At 34.0% G+C, this 24,590-nt stretch overlaps 6 protein-coding genes and 1 long non-coding RNA gene across 7 annotated transcripts in view; 2 read left to right on the forward strand and 5 right to left on the reverse strand.

Moving 5' to 3' along the window:
• Positions 1 to 6,893: 6,893 nt before the first annotated feature.
• On the reverse strand, positions 6,894 to 8,039 carry LOC105359295 (uncharacterized). The gene is made up of 2 exons (XR_912763.1): positions 7,934 to 8,039; positions 6,894 to 6,956 (listed from the first exon to the last, which is right to left on the reverse strand). It is a non-coding gene; the product is annotated as an uncharacterized LOC105359295 (long non-coding RNA).
• Positions 8,040 to 8,064: 25 nt separating this feature from the next.
• On the reverse strand, positions 8,065 to 11,699 carry LOC105359296 (cysteine-rich hydrophobic domain-containing protein 2). The gene is made up of 4 exons (XM_011495853.1): positions 11,439 to 11,699; positions 8,465 to 8,675; positions 8,247 to 8,363; positions 8,065 to 8,134 (listed from the first exon to the last, which is right to left on the reverse strand). Exons 1-4 carry the CDS (start codon positions 11,555 to 11,557, stop codon positions 8,084 to 8,086), a joined length of 498 nt encoding a protein of 165 aa, XP_011494155.1. The 5' UTR covers positions 11,558 to 11,699; the 3' UTR covers positions 8,065 to 8,083.
• A 2,271-nt stretch (positions 11,700 to 13,970) lies between these two features.
• SmD2 (small ribonucleoprotein particle protein SmD2) lies at positions 13,971 to 14,806 on the forward strand. Its single transcript, XM_011495854.1, has 2 exons — positions 13,971 to 14,271; positions 14,642 to 14,806. Exons 1-2 carry the CDS (start codon positions 13,999 to 14,001, stop codon positions 14,744 to 14,746), a joined length of 378 nt encoding a protein of 125 aa, XP_011494156.1. The 5' UTR covers positions 13,971 to 13,998; the 3' UTR covers positions 14,747 to 14,806.
• Positions 14,807 to 14,877: 71 nt separating this feature from the next.
• LOC105359298 (proteasome subunit alpha type-6-like) lies at positions 14,878 to 16,503 on the reverse strand. The gene is made up of 5 exons (XM_011495855.1): positions 16,392 to 16,503; positions 16,099 to 16,193; positions 15,896 to 15,977; positions 15,240 to 15,669; positions 14,878 to 15,001 (listed from the first exon to the last, which is right to left on the reverse strand). Exons 1-5 carry the CDS (start codon positions 16,465 to 16,467, stop codon positions 14,944 to 14,946), a joined length of 741 nt encoding a protein of 246 aa, XP_011494157.1. The 5' UTR covers positions 16,468 to 16,503; the 3' UTR covers positions 14,878 to 14,943.
• A 380-nt stretch (positions 16,504 to 16,883) lies between these two features.
• On the reverse strand, positions 16,884 to 18,359 carry LOC105359299 (non-histone protein 10). Its single transcript, XM_011495857.1, has 4 exons — positions 18,115 to 18,359; positions 17,969 to 18,039; positions 17,135 to 17,480; positions 16,884 to 17,045 (listed from the first exon to the last, which is right to left on the reverse strand). The coding sequence occupies exons 1-4, from the start codon at positions 18,211 to 18,213 to the stop codon at positions 16,935 to 16,937; spliced, it is 627 nt and encodes a 208-aa protein (XP_011494159.1). The 5' UTR covers positions 18,214 to 18,359; the 3' UTR covers positions 16,884 to 16,934.
• A 3,802-nt stretch (positions 18,360 to 22,161) lies between these two features.
• Positions 22,162 to 22,942, forward strand: LOC105359503 (E3 ubiquitin-protein ligase RNF216-like). Its single transcript, XM_011496116.1, has 3 exons — positions 22,162 to 22,484; positions 22,570 to 22,718; positions 22,884 to 22,942. Exons 1-3 carry the CDS (start codon positions 22,162 to 22,164, stop codon positions 22,940 to 22,942), a joined length of 531 nt encoding a protein of 176 aa, XP_011494418.1.
• A 731-nt stretch (positions 22,943 to 23,673) lies between these two features.
• The window catches only part of LOC105359504 (uncharacterized), a 7,722-nt gene continuing 6,805 nt past the window's right edge, over positions 23,674 to 24,590 (reverse strand). The window contains 2 exon segments of the mRNA XM_011496117.1: positions 23,674 to 23,998; positions 24,259 to 24,590. The exon segment at positions 24,259 to 24,590 is cut by the window's right edge and continues 16 nt beyond it. Of these exon segments, the coding sequence (XP_011494419.1) occupies positions 23,738 to 23,998; positions 24,259 to 24,590 (593 nt within the window). The 3' untranslated portion in view covers positions 23,674 to 23,737.

Genomic DNA, 24,590 nt, shown 5'->3' on the forward strand with positions numbered 1-24,590 from the left:
CCCCCCCCCCCCTGCCACTACACCGCCATCTCATCCTCCTCATCCTCCTCCTCCTCCTCCTCCTCCTCCTCCTCCTCCCTCAATCCCTCCTCGCTCCGTCCGATTCCCTCCCCCAAGAATCAAAAAACGCTAGACAATTCGCCGTGCGGGACAATTGGATAATGGGGCTGAGTTACGGGCACTATCGGCCGGCCACTTATTCGAAATTACAAGTAAATTGCGCGTGACGGTGGCGGTGGCCGGGGGGTAGGCGATCGTTCCCTTAGCCATCCGTTGATGCGTGAATACGCACCTCGGATGCACACGAGCTAAGCTCGGGACGCCAACTTAACGGCGAGCGCAGTAGCTCTTCCCTCCTCATTCACTCACTCACTCACTCACTCACCACCACCCCCCGCCCCCCAACCCGGCCCAGTGATAAATGTATTTTGGGCGCGACGTCGCGACAATGAGGATGCTGTCGGGATAACGACGGTGGCCGGACTTTTGCGTAATAATGGGCTCGCTCGATTGTCGAGGCGGGGAACGGGGCGATGAAGTAGTCCGAACCGTTGGTAGGACGAGCTTATGCCGAGCACCGCCAGAATTACGGGGGCAATGGAGTTGGAGAACGGGGGAGCTCGATCGCGGAAGCCAGGCACTTGATTTTCTGGCAAATTGTCAATGACGGAGGAGGAGTGGCGGTGGGGGGAGGTGGGATAGTCAGAGGCTCGCGCCAGGAGATTTTTTCAGACAATTTTTTCATTTTTCCAGATCAGGAGCCATTTTTCAGCTTCATTGTCCCGTGCTGTATTAGCGCGATCGAATTGGTATAATAATAATGATGGGTGTTGGAAGACTTTCTTTTAATATTTTTCAATCGAACGCGTAATTTTGAGCTTGATAAATGAATTTTATATCGGTTGATTAAATAGACTATTTTTTGGTTTTTGTGCGTGCTTGTCTGTAGCGTATAACGAAGGTGAGAAAAGTTTGCCCACATGTTGTGTAGATACATGGCGAACGTGACATTAATTAATTCTCGAAATCTGAGTTTTTAATTTAGACATTGAAACGTTTTCACTAGATGACTAGAAACGGCGGTCCCAGGGCCTTAAAACGTTACTTTATACGCTTACTCGAGCGACGTTCCACCCGTCGGAATGTTATGTTAAGGGACGTAGGGAGCTAAGAGGCAGGTAAACGATATTAAATGATATTATTCATATTTCAGGAAAAAATAATTAATTATGTAGTCCTTGGAATCTTTAGTCTAATGCACAAACGTTAGGCCAATATAATAATTGCCGGAATGATAATAATAAAAGTCTGACACTACCTATTTGCAATTGAATTTATCTAATAAAAGTGCAATCGCGAGGAGCCAACGAACGGTTTCCACTATAATAACAAATGGCAATAACGGAATTTTCACGCGCATTATGAAATCGCTGTATTGCTGCATTTACAATCAATATCAGATACGATAGCAAGTACGCGGCTTTAAGTGAATGTTTAATTTGCATTTCATCGCTTTATTGCCGAGATTACTCTGATAAAACGAAACATAATAGCAATCGTTATTATTTCATTATTATTGCAATGTGAAATTTAACTTTGACGCGTGTGACTGTCGAGCCAACGGCATTTGCACTCGTTAGTAACGGCACGTTAAAGAACGACACTCCACCGTACGTAAACTCCAACCGCTCGCGTTATTTGTGTCACGATAAACCCCACGCACGTACCAAAACGAAAAATTATTCAACTTGGAAACTTCACATTCCAAAACAGTGTGATTATAACCTCGTTGTGCACGATTCGAGACGCTTTTCAGCTTCGCGAATGAATACCTTTCCTTTTTAGCGCGGTGATCTCGTGGTCGATCTTGCACTTGGTGGCAAAGGACTAAATGTAACTAGGTGACTCGGCTATTGCGATCGATAATAATTATCGATATGAAAAGAAAAGAAAAGGAAAAATTGCATGGCTAAGGCATGATATTCGAGCAGTGCGGAGAGAAAACGAGAGAAAGCCGAGGCCGACATAAGTAAATATATCGTAGCTCGTAATATAATATCCGATAATTTTCAAGCTTGATTAATGCGAGATAAGCGTCTCATAATTATGCGAACATAAATTGGCAAAACTTTTCTGATTTAATGAAAGATCTTTGGTTATGCGTCGATGGATGCATCGATGATTCTCTCTAACTACGTAGCTTTCATTATCTCGTCACTATCCTCAGCATTTTCAATCGCCATCTAATACGATTTGCCATTTAAGCTGCCGAGAAAAGCTCGTGGACCTCGTTTATTCACACCTCACCGCGATACCTTAACAACGTAGTCTCGTTGGCCTCGAAATCTCCATGATTATTTAACTGCTTTGCCTCGTAAATGACGTTCGCGATTCGTGCTTTTACTAATGTAGGAGGAACTCGTGAGGATCTATCGACAGAAGTGTGTATAATTACATAGCCGAGCGTACGGCATTGAATAAACAGCGGAGAACTCAATGTACGTAAAATAATTAACGCACATCGAGTAATTAATATCGAATTAATATATCAAGTGCGCTCAATTGGATATAAGAATGTATATAAAGAAAGTCGTGATGATATTAATGCTGCATTAGTTTAACACTTTGTTCCAAATTTCTCTATTTTCTTTTATCGATTGCGCTACTACAAAGACCACGAAACAATATGTTCCCGGCTCTTAAGGATGGTTAGTGAATAAAAGGTAAATGCCTAAGACGAATAAGAGGTAAAGCGGCCTTTTACATAATACAATCAGAAGTAGAAGTGATTAAAAAACCAAGAGAGACAGAGAGAGAGAGAGAGAGAACGATTCATCGTGTCGAGGCTTTTATATGCATAGACTTGTATATTAATTATAAACTCGGATGAAGGTGATGCGTCTTTATACATTTTTCCAATTCATACGACAATCATGATTCTCGTACAAGATCACGGGGGGAGTGGAGGGGATGAATGGGCGAGTGGGACAAATGTACAAAAATTCGTTTTTTCTTCAAATAACTTTTTTTATGGTAATTATATAGTGTGCAGCGCAGGAAAAAAAACAAAAACAAAAAAAAGAAAAAACTCTGAGATAATTTAAAAAAAAAAAAAAAAAAAAACCCTTTCGTTATACACGATCAGTGTCAATGGCAACGACACACGCGATCATAATACAATGCAGCAAAACTTTGAGCGACGGTTTCGTCTCACATCTATTTGAACATGTAAAAAATAATGCCAAACATTATTAATTTATTGCCCAAGATGCCATTCAAATAATTACAAATGCTTTTATTTTTTTTTAAACTAAATTTTTTTTTTCTTTTCACAATCCCAATAATTATACCTCAATTGCGAATTGTCCAAGAATGTACGGCAGCACTATTCATGGAACAACTTGTATTTTAATTATCTATAAATTATAATTAAACACAACATACCTATGACATCCTTTTCTTAACTGTTATAATGACATATATATATATATATATATATATATATATATATACTTTTTAATTTGCAATTTCAAATACCATATACCATCTCACCTATCGTATGCTCAAGATCGATAAGCATCCGAGTGATTTTCACTATATTGTTGCATTACTATACCGTAACATTATTGAACGAACAATTTGTTGTTTTTTTTTGTTTTATTATTATGCTGTAATGTAACTTTTTTTTTCCCGAACGTCGTATTAAGTTTAACGGACAAAGACAATAATTGTATGTACGTTTCATTAGATTTTGATATATTCTACAACGATGACAATGATATATCATTATATATGCGTTTAATGAATATTCATCGAATCTTGTTTGCAAACAAATTTGATACTAAAAACGAATATTAAATAAATTTTGTCTTTTATAAATTCTCTTCTGAACGACTATTTATTAATACTTTGATAAGCAATCGGATAATTGTTGGGTATAGTCCGTGAAAATGCAAATTATCCTACAAACAAGTACTTTATTGTTATTTTACTATGAAAATTTTAGCTGATCATTTCATGAGATTAAAAAGGGCTTTAAAAAATACAAAATTGAAAATAAAAATTGTAACAATAAAGAAAGTGCTTCTATTTGAATTTGCTCGATATTATTTTCATACAATAGAATCTTATGTATTTATACATAATGACATTTGAATAGTCGATCCGACCTCGGGTGCTATAATAATAACAATATATATATTTAGTAATATATGATCTGCCTTTTATTATTTTCACATTTTAGGTACATAGTTTTCTAAAACTTCATCGAATTCTTGACATAATTTATTGATATTTTTGTGGCTGTATGTTGAATCTCGATGATATGCTACGTTTTCTACATACAATTAAGTTATACGAAGAATAATGAAGCAGTTGTTTATTATCAACAATTTATCGATTTATTTATTTATTTTTGTGTATATTATTTAAAATATATTTCTATCAGGCTAGCTGTGTAACAATGATCTAGAATAATAATAATAATAATAATAATAATAATAAGGATTACAAGAATTTACACGCGACTCGTGTACATTGATTAACGACGAGAAAATATTTTCAATTCCAGCTTTATTTCACGTAAAGAAACGGTCAAATAAATTCTACTCGGAATCTTATTGTTTCGGATGATAAAAATTCAATATCAACGTATGTACAATTTGTATAATAAAAATATAATAAATACGTTAAGCTAAAAGTTAAAAAAAAAAAAAAGTTTTTCTTGCTTGTTTACGGGTTTTTATTTATTTATTTTTTTTTTTTTTTTTTTTGTTCTTCAAATAATTATACTAATGCTCGGTCAATATATTCTTTGCACGATTACTTCTAAATGCTAAAAATTTTATTCTTTTATATTCAACCAGCGAAAGGCACATGTTAAACTACATACAATGGCAAAAATGTTATTCCATATATAAAGAAAAACTCGTTATTACTGTACTCAATAAATAATCTAACCTATCTCTTAAGATATATATTTTTCTTGCTTATCAATTAAATTGCTAAATTTTCAATTTCTTATGCACATCTGCTTGGTAATAATGTAATGTACATTTTTGCGTTTCTATCGCATAAACCACAAATAATTTTAAGCATGAATTTCACTTCAAATCATTAAATTGAATATTCGAAGTGCAAAAATGAGCAAGATACATGCGAAAATTCATTCTAAATTCTATTATATATTCTTCTATTCCGTACGACTCCTTAATTTCATTGATTGCAATGATTAATCAACTATTAAATAAAAGCTCAAAAATTCATACATCAATTAGTACAGATTAAACGTTTTATCATTTTATTTTATCTTATTTTATTTATTTTTCTTTACTTTATTAATTTTTTTTTTTTATATTTCTATTATTATTATTATTGTTGTTATTTTTTTTATTTTTATTTTTTTATTATCAAATCTACCATTTACATTCTCTGTCGTATACTTTTATTAGACTTCTATATCGACTTGTCTTTAATGATTATGTTAGTGCGTAGATATCGTTTAACTAGTGTTTTATTGGAAAACCATAAGCTAAGGCGAAAACGAAACCGACAGATTAAAAGGGAGAAGGAGAAAAATATTATCCTTTGGCAGTGGTTATTGAAAAGTCGCACAAAAATTATAACATACAATCTTTCTAGTCGAATGTTTTCATCTTCTGTTTCATTCTTTTTTCATTCTTTTATTTTTTCTTTTTAACACTTACTAATCTATTCTAATATTATCCATCGTTATTAAACTTATATAGTTTGACGACTTCTTGTCCAGATCATGTTAATTACAATTATTTCATTATATTAATAAAACTACAGTAACAATTAATTAATCGTATTATAATTATTTCTGGGCTGGATATTTCTTTATTAAAGTAAGACATTTAATTTTAAAAATTATTTTAATTTAACATATTCTATAGTTTCATTCGTGCTCGTAATTGGTTTTTGCTCAATAACGTCCCAAAAAATTATAAGTAAGTCTTAAGTTTTTTTTATTATTTTTTTTATTATATAACGTGTGTGTGTGTGTGTGTGTGTGTGTGTGTGTATATAAATATATATATATATATATATATATTGAAACGAAAAATAATATAGATTGAAATTTTTTTTAGAATTATATAAAATTAATTAATTTTTTATTTCTTACATTCTTCAATAATGTACGAGGAAAGTAAAACACGTTGAGAGTTCAAAATGAATGAAAAAGAAAAATTAAATAGATTAAATAGTTATTTGTATATTCTTAGAAATCTGTTTGGTCAAAAAGAGATTTAATTCATAAGCGAGACAAATAATTATTTTGAATTTCAATTAAAATTCTTACTAGACCTTGCGGAATAAGCAATTTGAATAATTTATTATTTTGTAAAATAATGTACAAATGTGCAGAATCATTATTTCCAGCCCTACATTATATTTTGTTGACGGCATAATTTTCAATTCAAATTTATCAAAAAAATTCTAGTCTTCTACTCTCATCACAGCCCCCTTTATTACAAAATATATTGTAACTTAATTAAAAACCGAGCCGCCATACGTATTTATTTTCCTAGTTTCAAATTCCATTCGACAAATATCGTTAAGATATTGAAAATTGAATTGATCCCGAAGAAATAAATAAACTTCTCGGATAGAGAGGACTGCATTTGTATTCAATCGTTAATGACATTGTAATAGAAAAGAATAATTCTTAATTATCAAAACGCTTGTTTGTTAGACACCATTTTCAATGAAATAATTTCATCGCAAATATCTTATTGCTGAATGTTTCAACACCATATCAAATTGACAAAATAATAGATTTATTGTATAACGGTATGTTAAAAAGACAAAATTATAAATACCTTTAATAGGCTTATTTGCATTTATTTCGTTTCGTTTTTTTTTTTTTTTTAATTCTTTTTTCTTAGCTGCATTGTTCAATAGACATGGAATAATACGAAAATTATTTAATGATCCTGAAAACAATTTTATTCTATTAACAATTCTTAGTTTTCAATAATTTTGAAAATTCCATAATATTATTGAAGTGTCGTTTGATATCCAACAAACAATACGTTATTATTACATATAATTACCAAATTTTCATTGGGTAAACAAGGGACAAAAAGTTATAAGCAACGTAATTGCTTAATTGCCGTATTTCGCCGAAACATTGTCGAAAGTATCAGCGTTTCTATTTAAATGCAAATTCATATTTAAGATAATATATATATGACCGTCGCTTTTCAATAAGTTCAGTCGTACAATAACTTCGATGTTTCAGATCAAGTCCTGGTTTAACAGGTTATTTTATCAAAAATTTTATTCTCAACTTAAGATTTGAATCAGCATATAATATTGCATTACTCTTTAATATCACCGTGGTAATTATGTAAATAACTCAAGGCTACGATTTGGAATTTCCATTATTGTATACATATGTACAATTTTTCTTTTCCCTTACTTACAAATTTCACGATCAACTATCACTGAGATTTTCAATTTTTTCAAGTACGTTAAAGTACTAAATGACGAGTGGCGAATGACGCGTGTCTAAGACTTTCAATCTTAATTAATTAAGCAAAGCCGTTACCAAGATTAAACCTTTTTAAATTCAATATTGTAAACAATCGGAACAAAATTGTATTACTTTTTAACCATTAATATACAATTATCAAAATGGATTTTTTTAAATTCTTCCGATATAAACTATCGTGTTTTAATTCGCTGTATTAAAAAAAAAAAAAAATTTCACTGTAACGAGATCAACATAGAAACTTGTTAAAAACAAAAAAATAACAAAAAAAGGTGCGCTACATCCTTTGCCAATATTTATCGTTAGCTATACGCAAATACTTTTCACTTAGCTATTGTATCTGTATAATTATTGTACTGTGCTTGGCTATACACTATATTTACAAAAATACGCATTTTATACAAGGATTTACATTACCAAATGCATAAATTGATATCAAGGTAAAGATCAAAGCGATCCCCTTCACGATGCATTTGTCGATGTAACGTACAGCATGGCGAACAGCAACATCATCGTTACTCGATTCTCTAATTTTCTTTCGCAATTTCGAATTTTGCACTCCTCTATCTAATCTGGTCTATATATCGGTATTTTTGGGATAAACTCGATTAACAGCACCTGAAATGGGTAATATCGAGGTAATAATTTGGTATAACCCTATGCTTAAATGTCTATATATATATATATAAAAAAAAAAAAAAAAAAAAAAAAAAAAAGACAAGTAATTTACATATTCCATCATTGAAGAACTATCACATCGTTGTTTTGTCAGTCTCCAATGTAGGCCCAATTTATGGTATAGCCTACTATTTTCCCATTCTAGCAATTTATTAAGCGAGTGTTGAGTCTAGAAAAGAAAAGATTATGTAAATTATAGGTTCGCTCGATAGACACCTATAACATATTATAGAGGAATCAATTTTTAATTATAAAATGTGCTTTGATTACCCTTTTACTGAGGCATATAACTGGCCATAAGGAACAGCCTAATGTACAACAGCAACAAACGCAACCACAGAATAACCACTTCACATTAACAGGGAGAGTTTTCTTCAGGACATTGTTTATGCGCATAACCGTTGCTTTGAATTCCTCTGGCGCAACACGAGATACCAAGCCATTGGGAAACTCTGATTCAAAGCGGTTGCTCAGACCAAATCTAAATAAACAGGACAAATTAAATGTAATAGTCACTTTATTATCGCAAAGAGCAGCTTTAGCAATTAAAAACTTTTAGATATCATATAAATAGGCTATAAAAACATGTGTATTCTCATGTATATAAGCAACCATTGGTAAGAGAATATTGTTGAAATAATGTACGACGATGCTCCTCAGATTATTTCACCGAGAGTATAATAAGCACTGTGACAAATTTTCCCATTTTTTCTAATGAAACAACCAAGATGAAAAACTTTCAATAAGACTTTGCACTTTTATTGTCTCATACGCTCTTATTAAATGTTTAACGAATAACATTTTTATATCTAGTATTATTCCACAAAACCTAGTACTATTTTAACATTTCAAAATAGCAATGTTAAATCAATGTTAAATGTAGCAACCAATGCGTTTGTCGAAAATAATTATAAATAAAATCGAGTCTAAGAGAATCAAATTTTCGGGAATGAATTGTAATTGCAAATATCGATATACACAATTAAACTATAAAATTTTAATATTATTAACAACAGAGTAAAACGACAGTCGCTTACATAGCATATCAATATTAATCAATAAAATCAATGTTTCGTTGGGCCGCTTTTAATTCTTTGTACAATCGATTATAAATGACCTTAAAGGAGTGAGAGAGCAAACTGGCAAATATGTTGTCGCGAGAAGATTTAATTCTAATGCCTTTGAATTATCCATTCGGTTAAATATTTGCGCAGATGAGAATATGAGAAAATTTTGGATTAAATGTTTAAGCAGAATATAAAGAATAATTATTTATATTAATACCGCTGGATCGTGAGAATTCAAATAATTTATTAACATAATACAGAGATGGAGCATAGATTGTATATAGAAAATAGAAATAAAATAAAGGAATTTAAAAAGCAAAGCAAAGCAAAGCAAAGCAAAGCAAAACAAAACAAAACAAAACAAAAATTATTAAATACCAAAAATCGTTAATGCACGCACAATGTGCATACATCGAGACGATAAATATGATAAATATAAATGACAAATATATTATTGATTATTATTGTCCGCTTTATGTTATTTTTAAAATTTCATTATTGCTATACGAGGAGAATGTCATTTCGTAATAATCTAAATGTTTATTTGCCATTTAAATTGTTTTTATTAAGTGACGGATAAACAGCATTGTAAGTTAAAGAAACGTTCAGAAGCTAAATGATTCACATACTTTCTGTATATTTTTCAATATGATTCATAAAATGGCTGTAAAGTAGAGCGTTGTTCCAAAATAAATGAGTGTGTGCGCGCGGGTGTGCGTGCGCGTGCGAGGGAGGGAGATATTCATGTAAATGCAGGAGTTTATTTTAACACGATGTTTCAAAGATTTATCTTCACCGCGTCTTTATCTTTACGAATAACATTTTAGGATTGTTTATTTTATCTTTTACGTTTATTCGCACAAATTCATTCCGTGATTAATCAAATTTTGCCGAAATTTTTTAATGCCGTTGTTGACAATAGGATTTTCATAATAGAAGTATTCGATGCACTTCTCGTCGTTATTTTGGGAAACGACGTGTTGGTAGCAACTAAAAGGCAATTAAGACTTTCAAATTTTACCAACAATTAACGAAAATGATAAACAGCCCTGACGTCGCAACCGTCAGTCAGAGTAATTGGGTAAAAGAGGTAAAACCGAAGAAAGAAGAGGATAAAAATCAAAAGAAAAATAAAGGAAACGAAGAATAAAATCAGTAGTTTGCAAGTAAAAAGAAAAGAAAGTGAATTTATTTAAGCATCAACAGTGAATGTCGATTCTTTGTTGTCTGGAGGAGTCCGTAAATTGGTGTCTTTGGCAAGTTTCAGTTGTTTTATAAGAGGGAGGGAGCGCTATGGAGAGCGAGACAAAGAGACAAACAGACGGACCGAACGAGCGATTGAGCAAATGTGCCTGAGAGAGAGAGAGAGAGAGAGAGAGAGAGAGAGAGAGAGAGCACTAGATGAGCAAAAGGCGGGTTTGAAGAAGATTGAAAACAAGACAAAGACTCACACGCACCGCTAATTCCCGTGCGTTTTAGCTCGTAATTATACGCGTTGTAATAGCAGTCCTGTTGTTACATAAAAAAAAAAAAAAAAAAAAAAAAAAAAAAAAAAAACCCCCCCCGTAACGGTAAAGGGAGGAGTAACAAGGAGACCAAGAGGAGCCCCCGGCCAGTGGATTTTATAGCCGATTATGTTTGACGAAGCCGATCGTCCGCCACTTTATCACTATTTTATATTTTATCGCTCGATAGGAGTATACGATCGCAAGAAGATTCACGAGCTTCTCCGCACTTGTCTGCCTCTTGTTGCTTATACGTGTGTGCAGGTGACCTCCGAGGCTCGTCGCCTATGCATTAATTTAGGCGAAGCCAGTCGACGAGGAACCCGCCGAGAACTCGTGATTATCAAAATTAATACAGCCAACAAATGAATAAAAAGGCGTTGGGAGGAAGGGGCGGTAAGTAGCCGAAGTCGCACAAGCGAATAAGCAAGCACAATGAGGCAAACAAATGCGACAACAAATAATTAAGCAAACGAGCTCGCTGACGACAGCGACAGCGACAGCGGCGGCTGTGGCAGCAGCGATCGCAGCGGTCGCAGCGGTCGCAGCGGTCGGGGCGGTAGGGGCGATAGCAACGGTAGCAGCGGTGGTCGTCGTCGTGATCCTGGTAGTAGCGATTGGGGCAAAAAATTGTAAAGCTCGCCCTGGGGGACGAGTAGGAATTCGGCTTACACGGTCATATTGCCAGCGCCGCGAATGATAATGGGATCGGGCACGATGGTCACGTAGTGATCCTCCAAGTTCTGCTCGCTCTCCTCCTCTTCCTCGTAAATAGCGTCGAAGTCTGCCATGCTCCCGTTGTCGTTGCCGTCTTCACTGGCTACCAGCCTCTCCCCGTCGAGGCCACGCCGCCCGCATGGGACGAAAGATAGAGGAGAACGAAAGCCTCTCTCCCTCCCTAACCCCACTAACCACCGCCACCTTCGTCGCCTCCTCCTCTTCCTCCTTCTCCTCGCACTCTTCCGTCAATATAACCTTGTGCTCTTGTCCCCCGTCGTTGCGCACCAGCGGCCACCTTTACTCGTCTCTCTTCTATTCCTATACCTCCTTCTTTTCCTCTATCCTCCTCCTCCTCCTGCTCCTCCTGCTCCTCCTGCTCCTCCTGCTCCTCCTGCTCCTCCTGCTCCTCCTCCCCCTCCTCTTCCTCCTCTTCCTCCTCCTCCTCCTCCTCCTCGTGCTCCTACACCAACACCTCCTTCTCTTCCTCGGCTCAGCCCCCGACGTCGGTCCTTGTCGTCGCGACGCGAGCGAGCGACTCGCCGTCAGCTCCTCGTTGGCATCTCACTCACCGCCGTCCTTACTGGCGCCCGCGACCTCGCGACGACCACCGCCCGCCCCACCCCCCAGCCAGCCGTACACCCCTTGGATACACCACCGACGCAAAGTCGAGGCTCGCGCGTTCGCGTGCTGGAGGACACCCTTCCGTCCTCGCGCTCGGCCTTCGACGTCTCCCCCGAAGAGCCGCCGAGGACGAGGCCGACAACGAAGCGGAGCCGAGGATCGCGCACTCCGGACTTCCGCGATCGCGGCACCGACGAGCGCAGCACCGCTCGCCCGCACCAGTGTGCACTGCGCGACTCGAGCTCTCATCGACGGCGACGCTGGCGACTCGGAGCTCGGCCGATAAGTGCGGGCTTCGCGCTATCGGCTGTCGGTCGACATACCCACATTGCAAGAAAGAGGCCAAACTCGCTGGCGCCAGTCGGCAAAATATAATGTCGGGCTATCATGGATAACGACGACGACGACGACGACGACGACGACGACGACGACGACGATGACGACGACGAACTGTCTGTAGCAACGGGGTAAAATACCTCAAACTCGTACTACTTTCTCCGCGCCAAAGTTTTCTATTGGCGTGGATGGTTGCCGCTACCGTAGACCGCTAAGAAGACCACTGCTGCAGCAGCAGCAGCAGCAGCAGCAGCAGCAGCAGCAGCAGCAGCAGCAGCAGCAGCAGCAGGAGCACCGCGACAACGATAATAGCCGATGGAGAATCGTCGTAGTATTTATCGTTGAGCGGCTCGCAAAGGTTGACAACGACGTATTCGCATTCCAAGCTCCCACCTTTCACCCACGTATCGTCACCATACGACTATCCATCTTACCCATTTGCATTAATGCACCTTAAAGCCAACTCGAAATTATTATATAATGCCACACAGAGTCACTACAGTTTAATGATAAAAATTTTAATGATCGGCCCTCTCAAGTAGCCTCAGCTAACAGCTCAAATTTCAAATATTTCTTATGGAGAAAGCGGAGTGGGGCTGGAAGCGCTCGGTACGTCGACTTTCACCCGATAAAAGCGTTCGGTAATTTGTATTCTTTAATCGTTAATCGTGCTCGTCGCGCTGACCCGCGTTCATAAATAATGCCCATACAACGGGTCCTCTCGAAGCCGTCAAAATGTTCCTCCGTTAAACATATTTCGCGAAATGTCACATTGCGTGCGCGGGGTTAGCGAGGGAGCTTTGAGGCTCCTTGTTTAAAGTTACCGGTTATGGCTCGGGATGCCATCCGCTCTACCTCCCATCGATTAACCAGCAACAACGATCGTACAAATCATTGGTCGGCGCTCTTTATCGCTTCTCTGGGTTGAGTTTGCGTGGAATGAACGCGCGCGCGTCACCACTCGTTATAATGCGCGTGCGCACGCACACTCGGACCCACGCTCGGGAAAGTTATTATTCTTTGGTTGATCGGCGTTTCATCGATAAGGAGACGACGAAGAGCAGCGACGCGATTATTACGACGATTTAACCTAAGTTTGCATCTTTCGTTTATCGTTTCGCAGATACAATACAATACCTCGCGTGCCCGCACATACATACATATATATATATATATATATATATATATATATAGAGAGAGAGAGAGAGAGAGAGAGAGAGAGAGAAAGAGAGATATAGATAAAAATATAAATATAAATATAAATATAAATAAATATATATATACCTACGCTCGTAAACAGCATATAAGCGCACAAACGTTTGCCTATTTAAGTTAAGTTATTAAATAGACAGTATTGTATAAATTGATAAAATGTAAGTACTCCTCTTGTAAATATCATATATCTAGTTGATGCAATATTTCCATAAGACAAAATCAACGACAATGCAACAATAATGTTTATTTTGTTTAAGTCGTTCTTTATTTCACATAATTGCATACTACGTATTTGTGAATTGTTATATTTATAAAGTTTATTTCAACTCGACTAAGATGAATGACTTCTCTTTCAAGGACTTCTTTAACAAAGCCAAAGTCAGAGATGACTCCAGAGGAATTGGCAAAACGAGAAGAAGAGGAATTCAACACAGGACCGCTTTCTGTATTAACGCAGTCTGTGAAAAACAATACTCAAGTTTTGATTAATTGTAGAAATAATAAAAAGTTACTGGGACGTGTCAAAGCTTTTGACAGGCATTGTAATATGGTCTTGGAAAATGTGAAAGAAATGTGGACAGAGCTTCCAAGAACTGGCAAAGGAAAAAAGAAAGTACGTATCTATTTAGGTTGGATTAGTTGGAAAATAATAGAGGGGATTTTAAATGCGTAAGCTTTAATTAAACGATCTAGAGTATGGGAAGATTCATTTTATTTAAAAAAGCGTTCATGTATTAATTAACGAGTTCGTTTGTTGTCGAGGATCGTTCGAATAGTTAAAAATAAGTAAGTCGTACGAGTATATTGTCTTTTCTATTTCCTCTACCAAAACGCTTGCATTTTGCATTTTGCATACATAAATAATATGTGCAATGTATATAATATGGAGAGTTTTATGATTATTTTTAATGACTTAACGATTCATTCGTCCAGATCGTTGTTTCTTCCATGTTCCGTAATGACAGCTATTACATTTGTTTTAGGCCAAACCAGTGAACAAAGACAGATTTATTTCTAAAATGTTCTTACGAGGCGATTCAGTGATTTTGGTCGTACGAAATCCATTGGCTACAGCTTCAGGGAAATAATGGGAAAATCACAAATATTAACTAATAAATAAATAGTAATAAGTTAAAATCTTTTAATAAATTCTTTCAATACTTTCACAAAAATGTTGTTTTTATTTAGATTTTAACAAAAAAATGTATATTTGGTAATGAAATTTTAATAAGTATATAAAGTTTTACATAAAAAGTACATTTTTTGTTAACTTATTAATCAATCTTCAATCCTTTTCAGCGATAGCCGTAAGATGCTTATCAATTTCTTGTTCGGTTAAGACTCTGGAAGTAGAATAATTATTTTAAAATAATTAATTTTATTATTGTGTCACCAAGTAAATAGTAAAACCTCGAATGCAACGGTAACATTGAACTTTCGATTAATCATGCTAATTCAATGTTTGCCTACATATTAAAGAAATTGTTAATGAAATAATAAATAAGAATAATTTTCAATTTCTTTATTAATTTGGAAAGACTATGTCAGTACATTCTACATATACTCATTTCCTCTACGTACCTAAATTTAGGATTATCCTTTGATACGACGCCAACTTCCAATTCAGTGGGCTTAAAGTCCACCGATAAAACCGTTGACAAGCAAATAATTGCGAGTTGAATCGTTTCCTCAAAGTCATAATTTTGTTTTTTCTTCAGCTTCTTTTCAAGATAGGAATTAGCTTCGGTTTGCTTTGCACCTGTAGAAATTGCCCTGTAACCGCAGAAATAACCAGCTGGATCGGCTTTGTAAATGCACGGACCTTTTTCAACGTCGTAAGCTATCAACATCATCGAACAGCCGAGAGGTCTCATTTCGGCATTTTGGGTATAAACTTGACTGATATCCGATACCCTTCTACATAGCGTATCAACAGGGATCTCGTATCCATACTTATATTTGAAATGTGCAGCTTCGTAACGTGCTCGCTGTACTTGCGATCTGCTGTCAGCTGTATTCGATCAAAATAAACAAACGTTATCGTTAGTCCGCGATACCTTAAAGACACGAATCTTATCATATCGATTTATTTATCAAAGCAATGGCGAGAGTAGGACAAACGTTTAATAAATTCAAATAAAAGATGTTAGATCCCATTATAAAGAACCCATACGCATTTAAATGAGTTTTATTAGATACTTTATACGAGCGAGTAAATATAATTTGTTCAAACTTGCCGATCATTCCAGTCATAACACAGCCAATGTGGTCTGTAATTCGAAAAGAATGTGTAACGCTGGTAGCATCTAAGAGTTTATCCTAGAACACATTTTCTTTTCTTAACAATATTGACAGTTGAATATCAAATGAAACATTTCTTATATTTGGTTTATTTGATTAAATTTTACATGAAATAAGGTTACTATAACCACCTACTTACGGGCACTTTTTTTTGTGTCGCAAAGACAGCGGTATCAACACCTTTGACCGCAACCGACGTAAGACCACCTTGGTTAATTGCTTTGAAAGCATATTCTGCAAAAATAAATGTTTTAACATTTACAATAATAACAAAATTCGTTGCTGTACATTTTGAAAAAAGTGCAGATCACGCCACACTGTAATTCAGCGGTCGACTAAATGGATTATTTAGCCGAGGCGAATATGGAAAAAGCTCTTTTAACAGCCAGAAGAGCATTGTTAATAAATGAAGATTTTAATTTGGATACGTACCCACTTGATAAAGACGACCCTCGGGTGAAAAAATTGTAATATGCCTGTCAAAACCAGCGCTACTGCCTCGCGCCATGTTTCCTCGGTTAATAATTAGGTTTCAACTTAATAATGTTGGCAGTGCCGCTTCTTGACGTTCCTATGCCGTTTAACGTAAATACAAATAAAGTTAACGAACGTCAATAAATAATAAAGTCGAGCGTTAGATATGCAAAATTAATATTCTAATTTTCATCATTTCCGTAAACTTGATTTAACAAGTCGATCAAATACTCCTTGTAAAAATGAAATTTTCAAATAAAAATTATCGCTCAAACGTTAATGACAATGAAATAATTGAGGGCAAAATAGGTGTTTGTTTAAAAATTAATTTTTAATTACTTATAAATACTTTCTTTATACATTATATTAGTGAAGTTAAAAATAACCAACAATTTCTTCTGACATAATATTACTTAGAATGGCATATTTATATATATATATATATATATATATATATAGGAGATATAAAAATTTTATTACTATGTACAGATTTATCATACATTAAGATACATTTAAGGACATTTGTTGCGGAGTATCTTCTGCTTTCTTATTGTAAATTTGCATTTCGGCAACATACTTCTCTTTCGATCGCTCGTACATATCATAATAAACCTGCGATAATAAAAGCAATGGCAAATAAATGACGTTGATTAAATAAAAAAAATTTAATATGCTTTATAAGCGTATATTAATATATTAACCTTTTTATCTTCGGAACTAAGTGATTTCCACGTTGTTGCTAACTGTCTCGTAAGTTCTTGCTTACTCGGTTCAGGCTCGCCAGCTAAACGCTCCATTACGCGAGGCCGTTGTTCTTGACAAAATTGAAAAAATGGATTGGCTGGCCTTTTTGGAGCATTCGGATCGGCTTTTGTTCCTTTTCTTTTCGTTCCCTTCTTCGGTTTCTCTTCTTTAATATTATTAGAAGCCGACTTTGAGCCCTTATCCTGCTTTGGTGTACTTTGAAATATACTATTCTCCTCCAGCACACCCATGGGTGCTTCCCTCCATCTGTCACCATGCTGATCGAGACGATTAATTAAATATCTGCAATAAATTGAAATAATTGCTAAAATATTAAATATCGTACGTCACAAATTTCTGATAAATTTAAATTAATGTAAAATAACAATTATGAAGAAGATATATTTTTAATTCTTATTCAATTCAAGACTAATATAATCCATCAATTTTAATCGCCTACTACTCGCTCTCATAATGTCCATCTACATAAAAACGCTTTAAAAAATTTATATCAAAATAAAATTCCATTCCTTACGTCGATGAAAATTATTTTCACAGTTATTATTTCTTCAATATTATAATTTCAATTATAAATAAGTAAATGAATTTTTATTCTCATAAGCCTAATAATTTTATCGCACAATTTTATTACGTGGAAGGCTACAATGCCAAAAATTCATATAAAAATATGGATTTTATTAGAAAAGAATTCGCATTAATAATTAAGTAGGGAATCGCGATGAAAACAAAAACATAACCTATAATAATAATAAAGACAATAAAGAGCTTACTTTTTTTCCTTTTTCGTCCGTTTTAATAATTTTCTGACTCGCTGAATTCGATGAACCAGACGTTCGTTATCCTGAAAATATATAATGTCTTACCAATAACTAAATTACAAAAAATTGAAGCTTACGTGCATAGAGATCGAACAAACTTGTTGTAAAACTTCGCATCGTTCGGCTAACAATTGGTATTTTCTTTTATAAACATCAATTTCCTCATGTTCCACATCATAATCTGAATCGTCCGACATCGCAGATTATTTATTATGTACAAATCTTACACTCCATTGTCAATAAATCCGTAATTTATATAAATAATGATCAAAAGAACTCGCAAGGAACTCTTCCTTTTTATGGAATAATTAGGCACACATCCCTACAAACTCGCATCCACACATGCATATGCGCGTGTGTATTATGTATATTGAGCTTTTATTCGATGTAACGAAACAATTTTCCAACCTCGTGGTTTTCACTCATTATTATGATTTTTTGAAGTCGAATAAGACAGTTAAGTAAATGAAATTGAATATAAATTAAAAATTTTATAATATTTTTTTTTTGTAAATTTCCATCTTAAATAATATAATGAAATTGAACTTTTTGGTACTAATTTATAATTTTTAAGAATTCTAGAATGAAACTTAACTTACTTTGTTTTGAGATATTGACAACAATCCACTGCCTTCTTCCATTATATAATTATTCTCATTTTAATATCGAATCGTCACTCTTCTTACGCAAATCCATGAACCAAATGGATATTCATCAGCTTCATTTGTTTAACGTTGCAAGAGTAATGCAACAATATATATATATATATATATATATATATATATAATCGGTATATTGATGTATAATGTTTGAAAATGCATATTAGGTATTAAAATTTTATTACTAAACGCTGTGGTATCGACTGAATGGAAAAAATAAATATGCAATTAAGGGAGAATCATGACCTTGGTGTAAGATACTTTTCTAAAGTTTTTTTCTTTTACTTTAAAATCTATTTTTTTTTTTAATTTTTGTATTAGTAAAGCTTTTATAGATAAGTGCGTCGAGTGTGTCAGCTTAACATGATCGATTCTCAGGTTTAACTTATTGAAGAAAAAAAAACCATTTTAGGATCTTTAATAGCAAATTAATTTATTTACCTTTCATTCCTTTTATTTCTCTCTCTCTCTCTCTCTCTCTCTCTCTCTGTACAAACTAACGTTTTGTTAGTAATATTAATTTATAAAAGAATTGTAGACGCTATTAGATTAAATGATAATCTTAATTTCATGTTTTTTATGTTGCACATTGAGATATTATACTAATTGAAATGTCTACGATTATTTATAATGTATTGTTACTTTATAAATTATACCTCCAAATAATTCCGTACCTTTAAAGTGATATACAATTATATAAATTATAAATCTATTATAAATTCTATTACATAAAGTTTTGATTAATATTCACTTTAGGATAAAATTATGTAAGATATTGTGCATTATATACGTATGCATTAAGTACTTCATTGTAATTTATTCATTAATAATAAATATAATTTAATAAAAAAAAACTGATGTCTATATTAATGCGCGCCCATTGATTCTAAATTCTCTAAACTTTCTAAACTTTTCAATAGAAGCAAATTTATAGCCATTCTTTGATCTCAGATTTTAAATAGAAAAATAATTAAATGCATTTATGCCTTAGTTTTCTCGACGTTATTAACGCGGATAACAAGCTAAGGCCAAACAATACTGAAATACAAATTTGTAATAAATGTTTTATCGAAACATTAAGGTATATATTTTTATCGGTTAATCTTCATGAAGAAATAATGCTCGCGCAAAACTTATTACAAACGTTATTTCTTACGAAGATATTAGAGATCTAAGCGCGTAACTTAATCTTGTTTCTTTCTCTCATACGTAAAGACGCTCCCATGTAAAGGTAAAATCTACATCCATAAAGTGCGCGTTTAATTTGTCATTAGAGAAATTAATTTTTAATAATCTTATGTTATATAAACGTTAGATTGAGAAAAATGTTTAATGCATACGAAATTCCTTAGCTTGAATTTTAAGCTTTCGTTTTCGTTTAATCGACGTCCACTATACCAAACAATATATTCGAACTAATATTTTTTTATTGTTTTGATTTTATAAATCCGATTCTAAATACATATCTAATACTTAATCTCGATCGAATCAATGATCGCGAGTTTATTGATCGATCACGCAACAAATCCCAAAGGCGATCAATCGAGACAATTAGTATAACTAATAATGGCATATCTGAGAAATGAAATTTATATTTATTCTTTCACGCCATAATCAACTGCATCTGTGAGACCTCTTCTGTTTTTGATTTTTTATTTTTCCTATTTATTCATTGTTATTATTATTGATATTCACGATTTGTATATTTGATGTACAAATATGTGGTTGGACCAGATTATCGGGTATTATTGGATATCGTCTCCGCCCCTCGAAAACTTCAAATGTCCCTTCCATTCTTCTCACATGCATTTATGATTGGTCAGCGTTTCGTATTTCTTTATAAGATTAATGATGAATGTAATATGCTGCCATTGTACTTTGATTGTTTTTTTTTTTTTTTTTTTAAACAAAACACGATCGATAATATTAGAATCTGAGTGAAGAATTACGCTCCACTCACAGTTCTTTTGTTCCTTTAATGAAGAACAAACAACTTTAGATATTAATAATATTTCAGAAAACGATTCTAAGTTGTACATAGACACATATTAATTTTTTTGTAATTTTGATATATTTTAATTTTTGCTTTAATAAAAAGAGAAGAATAAGTTTGAATCGTAGCAAGTATTAGTAAGTATTTACTAGATTCTAACAATTACATTAAAAGTATTTATTTAATTTCGAAAATTTACGATCATATTATGATCGCTAGAGAATGAACTATAAGGATAAAAACATTTTTATATTTTTAGATAATAACCGATAAATATTCAAAAATTAATTTAAAACTTTCAATAACACGTCAACTATACATCATTGTGAATTATTATTATTATTATTATAATCTTTATCATCATCATCACCACATAGAGCAACAACAACAACAATAACAACAATAACAACAACAATAATAATAATAATAATAATAATAGAGAAGAAGTAGTCGATTAGCTAGAGTTTTGGCAATTTTATTATCGGTTTATCGATTATACTTCTTGCATACATGGAGAATAATAATCTATTTGCGACAGTAGAAAATGATATATTTTTTCAAGAATTTCTGCGTACTGATCCTGAAATTATTGAGGAGAAAGTGAATATTTTATCGAATATGTTTACAGATGCCGATCGTAATTATCTTGAACAGTTGGTGAAGGACAGTGATGGAAATGAAACGAATTTGAATCAGCTTATAAACGACCGTCTGATATGTCAGGAATTTCCAAAAAGAAATGATTATTTTGTTAAATTAAGAAAGAGAACGACAATCAATAAATGTACGGATGGTTTTAATGTAGAACAATTTATCATGGAATATCCCGAACCGTTTTTATTTTTTGAAAATCCGCTCCGAACAGAAAATTACAGTGACCTAGCATATGATTATTTAAAACATAAATATTTTCAAACATTAGTTTGTTCATTTGTATATTATGTTCAATTATCAAAAATTATATATAATTATGATTGTATATGTGGAAAAATTTATTCTGAAAAATAATTGTGATTATATATATATATATATATACATAAATTTCTTGTTTTTTTTAAATGTATTTCATAATTATATATGATTTTTATTTTTAATATATAAAAATCAAGATACTACAAGTATTATTTTTTAGGAGTCACAGATACTTAATACATATAAAGAAAATGAATACAATTTAAGTTTAACAGATAAATGTTTAAAATTGTCATGTAAATATTATTTTAGCCATTCAATGGCTAAAATTGAATCCGACAATTTCTTGTTATTACAAGAAATTGCATTTATTCAAAATAAAGAGAAAATCGAATTGAAAATGAAAAGCTTGGAACTGAAAAATGAAAAAGAAACAATGGTAAAATATTATTATTACAATTCAGTTAAAATTTTCTTATAGAATAATATTAATATTCTACAGTTTATTAATTAATAATTTGTATACTAAGGATAATGTGTTGTTTGAATGCTTATGCTGCTACGGTGACAATCTCAAATTGATGGATACTATCAGTTGTACAAATAATCATAAATTTTGTAAAAAATGTATTATTCAAGGTTTTTATATGCATATGAGAAACGGCAAGATGTCTCTACAATGTTTTGCAAATTGCCCAGTTGAATTTAGTATTGAGACTATGAAGAAAATTTTGCCAGTTTATATACTTAATATGATGGAAGGACAACAGCAAGAAAGAGAAATTTTGCGGGCTAACATACAAAATTTGGTTACTTGTCCATTGTGTAACTTTTGGATCGAAATAGATCCAGAATTCAGAATAATCTATTGTAAAAATTTCGAATGCATGCAAATTTCTTGCAGGTGGCAATACCTTTTCGTTATTATATATATATTATTGCTTCTCACCGATCAAATTGCTATTAATAAGTTGACTATTTGTTTTTAGATTGTGCAGAAAAGAAAATCATCTGCCTTTGTTATGTGATCAAGTTGCCAAGGAACATGCCCTTCGTGTATATAATGAAGAACGATTGAGTAAGGATGTAATTAGAATTTGTTACAATTGTAAAACTAGGTTTATTAAAGATAAGGGCTGTAATAAAATAATATGCAAGTGTGGACAAATGATATGTTACGTGTGTAGAAAAATGATTACAGGACGCGAACATTTCAATGAGAAGTATTTACATATTTTATTCACGACATATCGACACAGGCGTTCCTTAATTTTCTAATATCTAATCATTTTAAATCTTTCAGTTGTTGGTTATAACTATTATTACTTGCATTCGATCAAAAATAATCCAAGAGATAAGTAGTTTGTTGAGTAACTATTTATCTAAATATTTTTAACAAGAAAAAGCTTTTTGTCCATTGATACGTGTGTCTTTGAGAGTGTTTGATGTTCCTCCATACGACAAATACATATTTGCAATTCAAAATGAGAATCTCTTTTCCTTGAATTGAGAAATATACAGTTAAATTTTTATAAAAAATATTTTATTATTAAATAATTCATTTATAACCATGTATCATCTTTTATTAAATGAAATTCGCATGTACCTTGTGTCTATTAAATAACATAGTCTATGAGAAGGTAGGAAAGCCATATATATTCTTACAAGAATTGCTCGTACAGTTTGTCACTCGATAATATAATCAGTATTGTATCACATCATTGAATTGATAAATATTTGATGATCCTTGTTTTAATACGTCGATAGCATTTAAAATCAAGAAATGTGCTTAACAAATAAATAATTCACCAAAAATTATCATCAATATTAATGGCCGATTATTATTATTATTCATTCGAGGGGACTCGAGAGACGCTTGAAATTTCACAAGGACCGAAATAACAGGAATATTTCAAAGGATGAAAACCTTTCTTTAGATATAATATTAAGCAAAAATTCGGAATTAATAAAGGCACGTAGTGCTCGAGTTAACACAGAGACGACCAACAAAGTTACCCATTATATATCATTATTGCTTATAATTGACAATGAAATTTCAATTCACTTATATACAAGCCATTAGGAGAGCCGCGCCGGCCTCGGGAGCCTCGGATGTTCGGGCGGAACGATCTGAATCGTCTTGCGCCCGAAAGGTCATCAGCTTCCAGACTCCGTAGGCCCGTCCTCCAATGCCTCCTTCAGCTTGGCTTCGAACAACCGACTCCTGAGCCTTTGCTCCTCCAGCTGCTTTTCCAGCCTCGCGGTCGCCTCTTGCATATCCGCGATCTGGCTGCGGGTCTTCCGGCAATAATCGATCAGTGTCATCTCCTCGTCCTGCTGGTGGCACGTTACGCTCAGCTCGTCGATGTCGCACTCCAGCTCCAAAAGCGAACTGCTCGCTCCGGGCCGCTCCATCTCCTGCCGACAAACGACATATTACATTTATGCGTGGAATATACGATTAGACGGGCAGGACGACGAGCTTCTGCAATGCTCGTTAACTCGAAATTTAACGGCTTAAAGCATTATATCCCCTCCACGTGCTTTGAAATTTCGTAATATTTTGTACTCTTGGTTAGTAAGCCTTGGGCCGTCATTGCTCCATCTGGGCAAGTCGGGCATAATGAAGCTCGGCATAAAGACGGGTATAACCGAGATGCATCCAATTGATTACTCACGCTGTAAGTTTCACGCTCGAAGCTCATCTCGTAGTCGTTGTCCCGCTCGTTCTCATCCTTATCCCTCCCGTATCCCAGCCGCTCCGTATAATCCATGAGGACGCTGGACTTGAACCACCAGGGCAGCGTCTGAAAGTGCTTAACGTGGCTCTTGTTGTAAACGACGCGCGTGTTATTCCCAAGGTCGCCTATCTTCATGGCCACGAGATGGATAACGACGTCGGCGATGCACGGGCAGCTTTCCTCCGTGTAGCCCGATATAAGAAAGAGGTCGCTCATTATGTTTTTAGCTATCGCGAGGCTGCTCTCGAGGGGGACTATTTGCTGGCAGT

This window comes from Ceratosolen solmsi, unplaced genomic scaffold (assembly GCF_000503995.2).
Source record: "Ceratosolen solmsi marchali unplaced genomic scaffold, CerSol_1.0 scaffold11, whole genome shotgun sequence".
NCBI classification, from domain to species: Eukaryota; Metazoa; Arthropoda; class Insecta; order Hymenoptera; family Agaonidae; genus Ceratosolen; species Ceratosolen solmsi.